The sequence below is a fragment of the Mobula hypostoma genome, chromosome 23 (assembly GCF_963921235.1).
Source record: "Mobula hypostoma chromosome 23, sMobHyp1.1, whole genome shotgun sequence".
Taxonomy (NCBI): domain Eukaryota; kingdom Metazoa; phylum Chordata; class Chondrichthyes; order Myliobatiformes; family Myliobatidae; genus Mobula; species Mobula hypostoma.
The window spans coordinates 35,769,862-35,785,875 of record NC_086119.1 but is presented as its reverse complement, the minus strand read 5'-3'; the positions used below and the strand labels follow the sequence as shown (position 1 = coordinate 35,785,875).

Here is a 16,014-nt window from a genome sequence, read left to right as displayed (position 1 = left end):
CTTTGCCGATCAAGATTCCCATCTAAGCTCAATCCACTTACGTGCAATTGGCCCATATCACTTAAAACCTTTCCCATCCGTGTACCTATCCAGTATCTAACAACCTACATGGCAGTGGAATGTTGTCGGAATCCAGAACATTTCTTGAAAGGAAGAACATATAATCTTAGAATAAAGAGTAGAATTTTTTGGATTGAGATGGTGAAGTTTCTTTACTGAGAAAATTAGAATCTGTTTTGAACGCATTGGATGCTCAATGGATAGATCACAAGACTCAGATTGGTATATTTTACTTCACTAAGGAAATCATGGGATTTGGAGGGAAGTGAAATTGAAGTGGAACATCGTCCACTATTTTGTTAAATGTCAAGGCAGGCTGGAAGGGATGTGTGGTTCACTTCTCCTCTTTTTCCTTATGTCATGTTCTTGGACTGGGATTTAGTTTTAGAAAATGTGACAATATTGCTGGAATCTCTTTTTTAAAAACAGCCACTCAAGGGATTAACAGAGAGCTGAAAATAAAGCAAGTTCTGATTACCAAATGCAACAAAGAAGTTCTCTTAGTTCTGAGACCTAAAATTCCTCCTGGAAAAAGTCTGAACCCAAAACTTTACTTCAGAGTCTGTTTGGAAATCATAGCCAAAAAATGACAAGAAGTAGTAGAATTTTGTAAGTGTTAGATGTAAAATTGTTTTTTCATGCATAAAATGTGCATTTGTCAAAGATTAGTGAATTACTCATCAGGAAATATTTTAGTGGTCTTTTTAAGTTAGCATTGAGTGTAGCAATGGAAACATATAGTTCCCATTTCCAGTGCTTTTGTGACACAGAATTGATCACTTCCATAGACAAGGGAAAACAAGGCATGCCAACACTGACCCCATTATTTTACTCTCTTTAGTGTACAAATCAGTTGGAATTCTTTATTCATGTTGACAGTGTGAGAGGAGGAAATCGTACAAATAATTTCCTGAAATAATTCCTCCAGCACTTTGTGTGTGTTGCTTTGGATTTCCAGCATCTGCAGACTTACTCATGTTTATAAATAAAAATCAGTAGTTTGGACCTTTGACTAGTTTATTGTAACCAGTTATTGAAAAGTAATGGAGTGAATAATTTTATTTTCTAGGATACCGCTTAATAGGAAGTCACTCAGGTGTGAAGCTCTGCAGATGGACCAAGGTAGCGGAGAAAAGTATATCCCAAAATTTTGTTTGCTTTTATATTGTATCTTGTATGAAAATTGTTCAACATAAATGTCTTTATATTGTTAAAAATAAGTATTGAGAAAGCATTTAAGAGTATAGAATCGATAATAAGTTGCTTGTCACAGGCACAGAAAAAGATATCGCTGGCTGTGGAATATATCAAACCTCAAGATGCATTTATTTGAAGTACTTTATTTTATAACCATTAAAGTTTGGCATGGTGAATGATAAATTGGCATCAAAGATATTTGCATGTATCAATTCATGAACTCATGACAGCGAAGTTTAATTTCAACTTTATGAACATAGCGGATAAGAGATCAGCCATGTAAGTTGAGTAATTGTCTTTGGAAATGATACAGTTGCAGACTATGCTTTGTGCATCACATAGACTGAGATAGGGAATAAATATTGCTATGTTACAGAGATAGAAGACAGTCGTCTTGCTGAGTGTGATCTTACAAACAAAAGTGCAATTCAGGGTCAGCTAGAGTGATAATTTTGTAACAGACAGACTCAGTTTCGGACAGTAGATAAATCCCTCTTCCATTATTGCACAATGTCTTTGTATGTTCGATATGTCTGGTCTGTGATATTCTAAATCACCTGTTATCTATTAAGCACTACCTATGCCATTTAATATCTTAAAAGACTTGTAATGTTTTTTAATTTAAAAAAGAAAGTAAAAACATTAAAAAAGGACTAACATCACAAGGGTAAAATAATTTTACTCTTTGTAACATAGCAATGGTAAATAACTTTGCCTCTTCATTCATACATATAATATCAAATTGAAATCAGTGGGGGCTCAGATTGTAATTGCTGGATGTGACCTACCTTGACCATTTAAATAGGTAAATGCTAGTAGAATGAGTCAATAAAGCTCTCATTTGCTTTATTTGTGTGTAATTCTTAAATATGCATGTACAGTAAGGGTTTTAATTGGCAACATTTGTTACTTTGGTTTCATTGCCACAGTCCATGCTTCGAGGTCGAGGTGGTTGCTACAAGCACACATTCTATGGAATTGAGAGCCATCGTTGTATGGAGACAACCCCCAGTCTAGCTTGTGCCAATAAATGTGTCTTTTGCTGGAGGTAAGAGACAAATGACAATGCATACTAATTTAATTGTTCTCTCTAAGTATGACATGGTTAGAAGTTGTGTGTATTAACTGAACAGTTTTATCTAATGTTGTGGGATAAATGCAAAATTACCTTTTCTTGTGTTGCCAGCAAACATTGTTAATGTATCTAATTTACTGGGAAGTCTGTTTTTCCATTATAGTGATGATGGTGTTGTTTGCTGAGCATCAGAATATGATGAGAATTTGGCTCATGTATTAATGTCATGATGCAGATCACTTTATACAATCGCTAAAGAATTGATTTGAATAGAATCAGAATCAGGTTTCTTTTCACTCTCTTATATGACATAAAATTAGTTGTTTCCAGCAGCGGTATATTACAAAAACCATCAAATTACTGTAAATTACAAAATAAATAGTGGAAAAAAACCAGCATAATGAGGTTGTGTTCATGGGTTCATCTGCCATTCAGGAATCTGATGGTGCAAGGGAAAAAGCAGTTCCTGAATCATTTCGTGTGTGCCTTAATGGCTCCTGTACCTCCTCCCTGATGGTAGTACCGAGAAGAGAGCATGTACTGAATGGTGACTGTCCTTAATGATGGAATCACGTTTCTTGAGGCACCATGTCTTGAAGATGTCCCAAGTGGTGGGAGGATTGTGCCTGTGGTGGAACTGTCTGAGTCTGCAACTACTTGTGATCCTGCACATCTGAGCCTCTGTACCAGATGGTAACCAGTAGGAATGTTATCCATCGCACATCTATAGAAATATGTGAGGGCATTCCAAAACATCTGAAACTCCTAATGAAATAGAGCTATTAGCGTGCTTCTTCATGATTGCATCTATGTAATGGGCCCAGGGCAGAACCTCTGTGATGTTGGCACCCAAGAACTTAGATCTGCTCACCCTTTCCACCACTGACTACTCATTGAAGGCTTTTGTGTTCTCCTGACTTCTCCGTCCTGAAGTCGATCATCAGTTCCTTGGTCTTGCTGACTTTGAGTATGAGGTTGTTGTTGTGACTCTCCTCAACCAGCCAATCTGTCATCTGAGATTACCAACAACGCTGGTGCCATCTGCAAATTTGTAAATGATGTTTGAGCTGTGCTTAGCTATACAGTTACGGGTGTGGGTAGATGTGCATGCAATGATAAGTTCCTGAAAGCTAAGTATGGTTAGGTTAAAGGTTGAGTTCTGCCACCAATAACTGCTATGCCTTTGGTAAATTGATTTATTATTGTCACATGTATAGTGGTTCAGTGAAAAACCTGTTCTACATAGCGTTCATATAGATTTATTCATTAGTGCATTGAGCTAGTCTAAGGCAAAACAATAACAGCCTGCATGCACCGTTGGTCTATACCAGTGATTCCCAGTGGGGACAGTACCACTCCCCAACAGGGCAGTTATGTATCCTAAGGGGATGTTAGGGGAAATAAAGTTTATTGGGGAACATTCAAGATTCTTGGAGGGGGCAAGGTAAGCAGCACCCTAACTTGAGGGATGAGACCTGACTGGTCATGTCAACTCACAGCCGTCGTTAACATCCAATAGGCATTCTGAGTTTATGTTAATTTTTTCAATTTAATTTAGGCCCATTAATGGTGGATAAATACGTATGGCATGATCTCTATGACTCTGAAAGTGGTGAAGCCTTGAATTCTAATCCTGCTAAGAAACAGAGCATCAATACAATGTTACATACTGGGAGTATGGTTTTATTCCATACCTGTCAGCTCAGCAAAGCCCCATGTGTCTTATTGTAATACTGTACTATCTAATGAAACCATGAAACCATCAAGATTACAGGAACACTTCTATAAAAGACAGCTTGAAAAGGGTACTTATGGTATTACTCAGGACCACAAGATGAAAATATTTGAAAAGTGTTGCACACTCGAGTCATTTGCCAAGAAAGCTAGACCTTAATACACCCAAAGGGTTAGCAAACTATGGAAAATCTCATAAATTGGTGAAAGAGTAATGATGCCTGCTGTATCAGAAGTTCTGAAAATGGTTACCAGTATTTTAAAATCAATTGCTCTGAGTAGCTCGTTGTATTGATGAAATGAGTGAAGACGTTGAGTATTAACTATGCACAGAGCTACAAAAGAAACAGAATTTGGGACACAACTGGATGAGTCAATTATGCAAGACAATGAGGCAGCTAATGGCATATGTATGGTTTATCAAAAATGGGAAAGTTTATGAAGGCCATGTGGCCTTTTATATATTGGCGAGATCCGACGCAGACTGGGAGACCGCTTTGCTGAATACCTACGCTCTGTCCGCCAGAGAAAGCAGGATCTCCCAGTGGCCACACATTTTAATTCCACATCCCATTCCCATTCTGACATGTCTATCCACGGCCTCCTCTACTGTAAAGATGAAGCCACACTCAGGTTGGAGGAACAACACCTTATATTCCATCTGGGTAGCCTCCAACCTGATGGCATGAACATTGACTTCTCTAACTTCCGCTAGGCCCCACCTCCCCCTCGTACCCCATCTGTTACTTATTTTTATACACACATTCTTTCTCTCACTCTCCTTTTTCTCCCTCTGTCCCTCTGAATATACCCCTTGCCTATCCTCTGGGTCCCCCCCCCCTTGTCTTTCTTCCCAGACCTCCTGTCCCATGATCCTCTCGTATCCCTTTTGCCTATCACCTGTCCAGCTCTTGGCTCCATCCCTCCCCCTCCTGTCTTCTCCTATCATTTTGGATCTCCCCCTCCCCCTCCAACTTCCAAATCCCTTACTCACTCTTCCTTCAGTTAGTCCTGACGAAGGGTCTCGGCCTGAAACGTCGACTGTACTTCTTCCTAGAGATGCTGCCTGGACTGCTGCGTTCACCAGCAACTTTTATGTGTGTTGCTTCAATTTCCAGCATCTGCAGAATTCCTGTTCTTTGATCCTTTTGATCGGTGATATACCTAGCCAATCTGTATAACAAAATGAGCCTTCTAAGTATGAAACTGCAGGGTGAGAATTTCTATTTAATCCCGGCAAAAAGTGCAGTGTCCACTTTTATTGGAAAATTGGAAATATATAAGCAAAACAATGGGAGAAGAATATTCTCACAGTTTCCCTGCATGGAAAATATGAAACCCTCTTTCACAGATGGAGATTTGCAAGAGTACTGCTTACACTTGCAGTCACGGAAGAAGGATTTTCAGAATCAATTCAAGGATTTGAACAATCTGGAAATTTCAGATTGGGTAATTAACACTTTTCTTTGGAAGGTGGAAGAATAAGGAGAGCTTGCAAGAAGAAATGATTGAAATTCAGAATGATGAAGAAGCTAGAATGTTTTTCAAAAATATCGGCTTTTATGGTGTGTGGCTACACTGTCATACAAAGTTTCCCAGTCTTTGGGGAAGAGCCAAACTGCTCTTAATTATTTTCCATCCCCTTGTCTTGTTGAAAGAGGCTTTAGTGCAGTGAACCACATACTCACAAAAATACACAAACCTATTGGACATTGATACAAGTGGGGGCTTAAGGCTTTTGCTGTCATAACTTGCATTGGATATTTTAACTCTTGCTAAAAACAATCAAGCTCAAGGGTCACATTGGTATCGAAACTGCTGTACAGTGCACAGGTACTGTGTAAGCTAAGTTTAAAGACAAGTAATTTTAAAGCATAATCATTTTTCTCATGTTAACATACGTTTTTATGTTTTCATGTTTTTATACTATGGGGGCTCCAGAAAGTATATTGTGCCTAAGAGTGGCGTTGACAACTATGAAAGAGCTTTAGGGGAAGCAATAGGCTAAAAAATGTTGGGAAACCCTGGACTATTCTCTTGACTTGACAGTGGTATTTTTCTGACATCTAAGAAGCAATTTTTGTTATTCTTTGTGGACTCCTCTGCAGTTGGGGGGGGGTGTGAAATATTGTAATTTCCAAGCTTTCTGATGAGGCAAAATTAGCTGGGATTGTGAGTACAGGGGAGAATGTAAACAGGGAATGTTAGGGGAATATGGACAAGTTGAGAAATTGGGTAGAACATGATAGATGGAAAATAAAGTGGAAAAAATTATAACAATCCATTGTGATACACATAATTGAAGAGTATTTATTAATTGATGAGCAACTGGCAAGGTTGATGCCCATATATAAATCACTAAAGCACAACAAGCAGGTGAAGTAAGTAATTTACCAAAGTGTGCTTTGTTAACCTTTATTACAAGAAGATTTGATTACTGGAATAAGGAATTTTTTTTCAATTGTATAGTGCCTTGAAGTTACTATAGAGAGAGTGCAACAAAATTTATTACAGATATTTCAGGGATGGTAGATTTGCTATTTGGAAGGAGTTAAAAATCTGGGACTGTATTCTTTGAAGAGTAGAAGGATGAAAGGAAATCTTATTGAAACTCACAAAATTCTTAAATGCTGACAGAGTAGATACGGGAGGAGCTTTCCTCGAACTGAGGAATCTTGGACAAGGAAGGACCGTTTTAGAATAATTGGTAAACTTTTGGACTGAAATGAGAAATTTCTGCATTCAGAGAATGTTGGACCTTTGGAATTCTCTAATCCAACTGCTGTATTGGCAAAGGATATGGGGATTGTGCTGGAAATATATATAAAACTTGAAGGGTTTTATGGCATACTTCTGTTTTTCTCTCTTTTATGTTCTTGTTCCAGGCACATCAAAACTGGAAACTAGTAAAACCTATGATGTTTTAGGAATAGTGATTAAGATTAGTCATAGTCATAGTCATACTTTATTGATCCCGAGGGAAATTGGTTTTCGTCTCAGTTGCACCATAAATAATTAAATAGTAATATGTAAATTATGCCAGGAAATAAGTCCAGTACCAGCCTATTGGCTCAGGGTGTCTGACCCTCCAAGGGAGGAGTTGTAAAGTTTGATGGCCACAGGCAGGAATGGCTTCCTATGACGCTCAGTGTTGCATCTCGGTGGAATGAGTCTCTGGCTGAATGTACTCCTGTGCTGACCCAGTACACTATGTAATGGATGGAAGACATTGTCCAAGATGGCATGCAACTTGGACAGCATCCTCTTTTCAGACACCACCGTGAGAGAGTCCAGTTCCATCCCCACAACATCACTGGCCTTAAGAATGAGTTTGTTGATTCTCTTGGTGTCTGCTACCCTCAGCCTGCTGCCCCAGCACACAACAGCAAACATGATCGCACTGGCCACCACAGACTCGTAGAACATCCTCAGCATCGTCGGGCAGATGTTAAAGGACCTCAGTCTCCTCAGGAAATAGAGATGGCTCTGTCCCTTCTTGTAGACAGCCTCAGTGTTCTTTGACCAGTCCAGTTTATTGTCAATTCGTATCCCCAGGTATTTGTAATCCTCCACCATGTCCACACTGACCCCCTGGATAGAAACGGGTCACCAGTGCCTTAGCCCTCCTCAGGTCTACCACCAGCTCCTTAGTCTTTTTCACATTAAGCTGCAGATAATTCTGCTAACACCATGTGACAAAGTTTCCCACCGTAGCCCTGTACTCAGCCTCATCTCCCTTGCTGATGCATCCAACTATGGCAGAGTCATCAGAAAACTTCTGAAGATGGCAAGACTCTGTGCAGTAGTTGAAGTCCAAGGTGTAAATGGTGAAGAGAAAGGGAGACAAGACAGTCCCCTGTGGAGCCCCAGTGCTGCTGATCACTCTGTCGGACACACAGTGTTGTAAGCGCACGTACTGTGGTCTGCTAGTCAGGTAATCAAGAATCCATGACACCAGGAAAGCATCCACCTGCATCGCTGTCAGCTTCTCCCCCAGCAAAGCAGGGTGGATGGTGTTGAACGCACTGAAAAAGTCAAAAAACATGACCCTCACAGTGCTCGCTGGCTTGTCCAGGTGGGCGTAGACACTGTTCAGCAGGTAGACGATGGCATCCTCAACTCCTAGTCGGGGCTGGTAGGCGAACTGGAGGGGATCTAAGTGTGGCCTAACCATAGGCTGGAGCAGCCCCAGAGCAAGTCTTTCCAGGGTCTTCATGATGTGGGAGGTCAATGCCGCCAGTCTGTAGTCATTGAGGCTGCTGGGGTGTGGAGTCTTCAGCACAGGGACGAGGCAGGACATCTTCCACAGCACAAGAACCCTCTGGAGACTCAGGCTCAGGTTGAAGACGTGACAATGTACTCCACATAGTTGAGGGGCACAGGCTTTGAGCACCCGGGTACTGACGCCATCCGGGCCTGCAGCTTTGCTTGGGTTGAGACCTTTCTCACCTGTTCAGCTGTGAAGCCCACCGTGGTGATTTCGTGTAGGGAAGGGTTATAGTCATGAGAGCAGGGTGGGGGACTGTGAGGAGGCGTAGGAGGGGAGCGTGGAATATGTTTTGGTTTGGGGCCGACAATAGATAAATCATGTGAAGGATGGGCATGGGCCATAATGTCAAATCTGTAAAGAACAGGTTAAGTTCGTTGGCCCTGTCCACACTGCCTTCAGCTCCTCTGTTACTAGTTTGCCAGAACCCAGTGATGGTCCTCATCCCACTCCAGACCTCTCTCATGTTGTTCTGCTGGAGTTTCCACTCAAGCTTCCTCCTATACCTGTCTTTAGCCTCCCTGATCTTGGCTTTCAGGTCGCTCTGTATTGCCCTCAGCTCCTCCCTATTTCCATCTCTAAACGCCCTCTTTTTAGCGTTCGGGATGTCCTTAGTGTCCTTTGTTACCCATGGCTTGTTATTTGAATATCAAAGGACAGTTCTTGTCGGAACATTGCAGTCCACACAGAAGTTGATGTAACCAGTGATGCACTGGTTACATCATTATATAGATACGGAACATTTTAATTACCTTCATTTTCTCTGTATTCAGCTGCTAACTTGCCTAAAAAATCTTGAAGTTGTTCGTTTGAGAATTTTAGCCTTTTAAAGGTAGATTAAGTTCTTAATTAGATTAAAAAGACTTCCCTTGAAACTGCTTCCAAAAATGAAAATTTAAATTAGATTATTCCCCAATTTAGCTTCAACTTTAAGTAGTTGTAGTATCTATCCACATTTAAAAACAATGAAGGAGCAATCTTAGCCAAATATTAATGTCTTTAAAATGATGAATAGCCTAATAAATTAGTGATAGTAATTGGTTAGAATTCTAGGGATTGAGCATACTTTATTTCTTACATCCTTCGCATACATGAGGAGTAAATCTCTTTACATTATGTCTCTGTCTGAAGGTGCAATGTGCAAATTATTGTAATTTGTAATAAATAGTATGTACAGTAAGACGTACAGCAGAACAGTCAATATAGCTTAGAAGTACAATTGTGTCAGCATGAATTAACCAGTCTGATGGCCTGGCAGAAGAAGCTATCCTGGAGCCTGTTGGTCCTCGCTTTTATGCTGTGGTATCATTTCCCAGATGGAAGCAGCTGGAACAGTTTGTGGTTGGGGTGACTTGGGTCCCCAATGATGCTTCGGGCCATTTTTACGCTTATGTCACTGTAAATGCCCTGAATAGTGAGAAATTCACATCCACAAATATGCTGGGCTGTCCGCACCACTCTCTGCAGAGTCCTGTGATTGAGGGAAGTGCAGTTCCCGTACCAGGCAGTGATGCAGCCAGGCAGGATGCTCTCAGTTGTGCCCCTGTAGAAGTCCTTAGGATTTGGGGACTCATGTTGAACTTCTTCAACCATCTGAGATGAAAGCGATGCTGATGAGTTTAATAGGTTTGAGGTCTAAATTAGTTCAGGAAGTTTGGGGAGAGTTGTAGGGAAAGCCAAGTAGCCCAACATATTCCGCTTCAAACACAATTTCACAAAAATTTGGAAAAAATATATGTACACTATTGTGTTGCATTATGTATGAGTGATGATACTTACTGTTAAATCTTATTAAGCAGTGCCAGAAATTGTACGATTACACTCCTTGTAAAAGCAGCAGTAGTTCTTTAGAAAACGTCTTCTCTATAGGAGGGATAAATTTTGAGAACGTAAGAGGCCAAGACTGTATCAAGAATGATTTTTTGCTTCAGATGAGTTAGTGAATTAGATTATCTTTGAAGCTAAGCTAGTCAAGGTGAAATGGTAATTTAATTTTTCTTATCCTGTGGTGTACTGATTGTTTGCTGTATTCTTCAAAGTACTTTATAGCATGCAAAAAAAAAACCTAAGATGTGGATAGGGCTGCAAATTAAATAAACTGGTGATTGGTGAGTTGTGTGGAGATTGGAGAGAGAGAGAGTTCTTAGAAGGAGTCAAGACCATAAAGTTAATATGCAGAGTGACAGGGGAGGACCAAGAGTTTGGTAGCATTTCATAAGTACAGTTGGATCAAGCAAATATGATTAAAGCTTCAAGTTAAATACATTGCATTTGAGTGGTCAGCGGTTTGGAGGTTTAGAACTACAGATATTCCCTGTTTGTCAAAAAGTTTCTTTAAATAAATATTGCAAAATAGCAGCCTGTAAATGCAATTGAAAAACCCCACCCACAAATTTTACCTATTTGTGAGTAGCATCATAAAACATGTTGGAGTAAGCTTCTGATGTAGTTGAAAGCAACTTGTCTGAGATCTGTGAGAAGGGCAGAGTCAATAACTGGAGGTGGTCCTTTGATGGACACATTTGCAATCTCAGAGTACGTGTGAGAAATGTTTTCAGAAATCTTGTTTTGTAGAAAGGTAATAGAAGGGAAGCAATTCTGTTCATTTGATTAGTTGTAATAAAATATGATTGCAAGGATTGTGAGCTTTTGTAACTGTTCCTTTGTTTTGGTTAACTAGATCATCTGGTGATGTAAGGTCAATGTTAAAGCAGGTTATGGGCAAAAATCACATACATTTCAGAAAGACCATATTGCATAGTGATACAGCGCATGGAGCCATGTACATTAGACAGAACTATTAAGGGACCTTCCTAGTTAAAATGTGATAACCGACTGACGTTACAAACCTTTATTTAACAGACATCATACTAACCCTGTTGGAACTGAATGGCGATGGAAAATGGATGAAGCCGATATGATATTAAAAGAAGCAATTGAGAATCATCAGAACCTGATCAAACAATTTAAAGGTAAAGAGCTGTCAAGCAGTGGCAGGAATATTGGATATAATGAGGAAAATATTTTGTTTCACTCAGTTGATGATAAAGTGGGATGGGTTAAAAATGAGGATGGCAAAGGACCAGGGACTATTCATCTTTTGGCTTATTTCCATCATTTATCTTGAATTGTGAGTTCAGTCTAGCTTATCTATGGAGGAACAAGAGCAGTGACCCTAATTGTCAATACCCATTTATTGTAATGCACCTTTCCTTCAACCAACTTTCTTATATATTCTTATGTAATTAACGTTCTATATTTAAGAAGTAAAACTCCAACAATCCATTTCACAATTTCAGAATCTCCGGTTTTGTTTTAAGGTGTTTTCTCCTACACATAAACAATGACTCCATTTCAGAAGTGCTTTATTAGTAGTAATGCACCTTGAGATATCACGAAAGGGATAGGAAAAGCACTATATAAACCAAAGATTTATAGCTGTCCTAAGCACTCTTTGAAATTGCTCCTTAACCTAATTTATTCTATAAAACATAACACCAATTTTCAAGATTTTGTATTTCGCAATATAGAGCTTTAGTAAATCTATGCTCTACAATTGTAGCTTCCTTCATTTGTCAATTAATAGTTCTGATGCCATGAATATATCCAGCATTTTCTCCAGCACTTTCCATTAGCTTTTTTTAAAATATTCATTCTTGAGATGTTGATGGTGTTGGCAAGAGGAACAATTGTCTAGCAAATGTAAGCACGACCCACTATGTGGTGAAGATAGTCCTAAATACCAAAGGAAATCAGTGGGTTGTTGTCAGTGGAGGTAAGAAATACTTGTCCAAATTTGTTTTAGTTCTTTTGTGTGACTTATGTCAGTGGTAAAGACAGAATTTAGTGTCCCATCCAAAATCAAAAAGGTGCGGATGTCGGAAATCTGAAATAAAAACCGAAAATGCTAGAAACACTCATTACATCAGGGAGCATCTTTGGAAAGAGAAATAGAGATAACATTTCAGGTTGAAGACCCATTTTAGGAAATTAAAATCTCCCAAAAAATGCATACCTAAATGCTTGGGACTGGCATATACCTATAGCAGCTGATCGCTGGAGGCTGTGATCGGGAATTACTGAAGAACTTGGAGGAAAGAATCTATATTTCTGTTAATTAGATCATTTGTCTGAAGCAAGAACATTTGCTTGTTTCAGAATTCTTCTTTGGCAGTCCTTCAGGCTGAAGATGATGTGCTTCCCATCCTGGCATTTTGGCTTCTGAGGTAGTTGATGAGGCCAACGTGGAAACTGCAGATGCCTTGAGGAGTGGGTGGGTGACTTGTTTGTGAGGTGTTGTGTTCCATCCACCACTAACACAAGACTTCCATATGCTGCTGATGAGGTTAATGCTATCCCAAATGCTCCTTCCCCACAATGAACAATCATGAATCAGAAGTTCGCTGGGTTCAGTTGGGATGTTACTCTTCATCAAGCAGGTTTTGATACATCCTTGAATTATTTTGTCTGTCTACCTGCTAATCTCTTCCTGTGACAGCTCGGAATAGAGTTTCTGTTTCAGGAGGAGGATGTTAGGCATGGAAATGGCATGGCCTGCCAGCATTAGTTGACTAATAGTTAACTTGGCCCCAGAGCTAGGTATATTTGCATAGGTGAGGATGGCGATGGATTGCTAGTCTCATCATAGCATGGTGATTATGCGCTCTTACCCTCACATGTGAGGCACAATCTGAAGAGTATGTAACTTGATGTAGGTGATATTCCTATACACAAACAGAAGGTACTTTATGGTATGGTTTAGCTAAATTTTATTTATATTTGTCATCACATCTCAAATTTGATATTCTTTTGCGTGTTATCATGAAAATCATTTTTTTTGTACAGAAAAACAAATAATTGTAAATAACATCTGAGCACTAATGAACTCACATTGTAAGGAGATATATATTTTGAATTGAATTGACTTTGTTTCTTACAACCTTCACACATATCAGTAAAAATCTTTACATTATGTCTCCGTCTAAATGTGCAACATGCAATCATAGTAATTTATAATAAGTAGAACAGTCAATGTAACATAGAAATACACTCAAATCAGCGTGAGTTAATCAGTCTGATGGCCTGGTGGAAGAAGCTGTTGGTCTTGGCTTTTATGCTGCGGTACTGTTTCCCGGATGGTAGTAGCTGGAATAGATTCTGTTTGGGGTGACTTGGGTTCCCAATGGTCCTTTGGGTCCTTTTCTTACACCTGTCTTAGTAAATGTCCTGAATCATGGAAAGTTCACAACTACAGATGCGCTGGGCTGTCCACACCACTCTCTGCAGAATCCTGTGATTAAGGGAGGTACATTTCCCATACCAGGCAGTGATGCAGCCAGTCAGGATGCTCTCAACTGTGCCCCTGTAGAAAGTTCTTCAGATTTGAGGGCCCATGCTAAATTTCCTCAACCGTCTGAGGTGAAAGAGGCGCTGTTATGCCTTTTTCACCACACAGCTGGCGTGTACAGACCACGTGAGGTTCTCAGTGATGTGAATGCCGAGGATCTTAAAGCTGTTTACCCCCTCAACCCCAAATCCATTGATGTCAATAGGGGTTAGTCCATCTCCATTCCTCCTGTAATCCAAAACCAGCTCCTTTGTTTTTGCTCCATTGACAGGTTGTTTTCTTGACATCACTGTGCCAGAGTGATGACTTCTTCCCTATAGGCCACCTTGTTATTGTTTGAGATTAGGCCAATCAATCTAGTGTCGTCGGCAAATTTAATTAGAAGATTAGAGCTGTAGGTGGTGACACAGTCATGGGTATACAGGGAGTAAAGGGGTGGCAGGGGGGACTTAGTACATAGCCCTGAGGAGCTCCTGTCTTGAGAGTCAGAGGGGTGGAAAAGAGGGAGCCCACTCTTACCACTTGCCAGCGATCTGACAGGAAGTCCAGGATCCAGCTGCATAAGGCAGGGTCAAGGCTCAGGTCTCTGAGCTTCCTGTCAAGCCTGGATGGAATTATGTGTTGAATGCTGAACTGTAGTCCAAGAACAGCATTCTCACGTAAGTATCCTTTTTCTCCAGATGTGTAAGGATGGTATGTAGAGCAGTGGTTGTTCTGTGTGTTGGTAGGCGAATTGTAGGGGGTCCAGTATGGGTGGTAGCATGCTGCAGATGTAGTCCTTGACCCGCCTTTCAAAGCATTTGCTTGTTATTGAGGTGAGTGCGGCAGGACGTCAGTAACACATTAAGATTCCTTGCCACTCTTTTTAACCACTCTGTCCCACCCACAGATAAAACTTGTATTGAAAATGATACATATTAGAAGGACAAGTTGAAATTGAAAAAACACACATCAAAGTTGCTGGTGAACGCAGCAAGCCAGGCAGCATCTCTAGGAAGAGGTACAGTCGATGTTTCGGGCCGAGACCCTTCATCAGGACTAACTGAAGGAAGAGCTAATAAGAGATTTGAAAGTGGGAGGGGGAGGGGGGAGATCCAAAATGATAAGAGAAGACAGGAGGGGGAGGTTTGGAGCCAAGAGCTGGACAGGTGATTGGCAAAAGTGATATGAGAGGATCATGGGACAGGAGGCCCGGGGAGAAGGAAAAGGGGGAGGGGGGGAAAAACCCAGAGGATGGGCAAGGAGTATAGTCAGAGGGACAAAGGGAGAAAAAGGAAAGAGAGAGAAAAAGAATGAATGTGTGTATATAAATAAATAACGGATGTGGTACGAGGGGGAGGTGGGGCATTAGCGGAAGTTAGAGAAGTCAATGTTCATACCGTTGGGTTGGAGGCTACCCAGACGGAATATAAGGTGTTGTTCCTCCAACCTGAGTGTGGCTTCATCTTTACAGTAGAGGAGGCCGTGGATAGACATATCCGAATGGGAGTGGGAAGTGGAATTAAAATGTGTGGCCACTGGGAGATCCTGCTTTCTCTGGCGGACAGAGCGTAGGTGTTCAGCAAAATGATCTCCCAGTCTGCGTCGGCTCTCGCCAATATATAGAAGGCCACATCGGAAGCACCGGACGCAGTATATCACCCCAGCCGACTCACAGATGAAGTGTCGCCTCACCTGGAAGGACTGTCTGGTGCCCTGAATGGTGGTAAGGGAGGAAGTGTAAGGGCAAGTGTAGCACTTGTTCCACTTACAAGGATAAGTGCCAGGAGGGAGATCAGTGGGGAGGGATGGGGGGGACGAATGAACAAGGGAGTCGTCAACCAGCAACTTTGATGCGTGTTGCTTGAATTTCCAGCATCTGCAGAATTCCTCGTGTTTACGTTGAAATTGAAAAAAATTCTTTTGTTGAGCAGAAATATTTCTTCTCTGATCATTAGACTGTAAGACATAGGAACAGAATTAGGCCATTCAGCCCAGCTAGTCTGCTCCACCATTCCATCATAGCTGATTCCGGATCCCACTCTACCTCATACACCTGCCTTCTCACCATATCCTTTGATGCCCTGACCGATCACGAAATGATCAACTTTTGACTTAAATATATGCAAGGACTTGTCTCCACTGCAGTATGTGGCAGAACATTCCATAGATTTACTACTCTCTGGCTAAAAAAATTCTTCCATTCCTCTGTTCTAAAAGGATTACCCCTCAATATTGAGGCTGTGCCCTCTAGTTCTGGATATCCCCACCATTGGAAACATCCTCTCCACATCCATCCTATCTGGTCCTTTCAACATTCAGTAGGTTTCAATGAGATCCCCCCCCCCCACATTC

At 40.8% G+C, this 16,014-nt stretch overlaps 1 protein-coding gene across 1 annotated transcript in view; it reads left to right on the top strand.

Moving 5' to 3' along the window:
* Positions 1–16,014, top strand: part of tyw1 (tRNA-yW synthesizing protein 1 homolog (S. cerevisiae)) — a 206,850-nt gene that overhangs the window by 80,059 nt on the left and 110,777 nt on the right. The window contains exons 9-11 of the mRNA XM_063031174.1: positions 1,130–1,182; positions 2,187–2,305; positions 11,196–11,305. Of these exons, the coding sequence (XP_062887244.1) occupies positions 1,130–1,182; positions 2,187–2,305; positions 11,196–11,305 (282 nt within the window). The remainder of the gene's footprint in view (positions 1–1,129; positions 1,183–2,186; positions 2,306–11,195; positions 11,306–16,014) is intronic.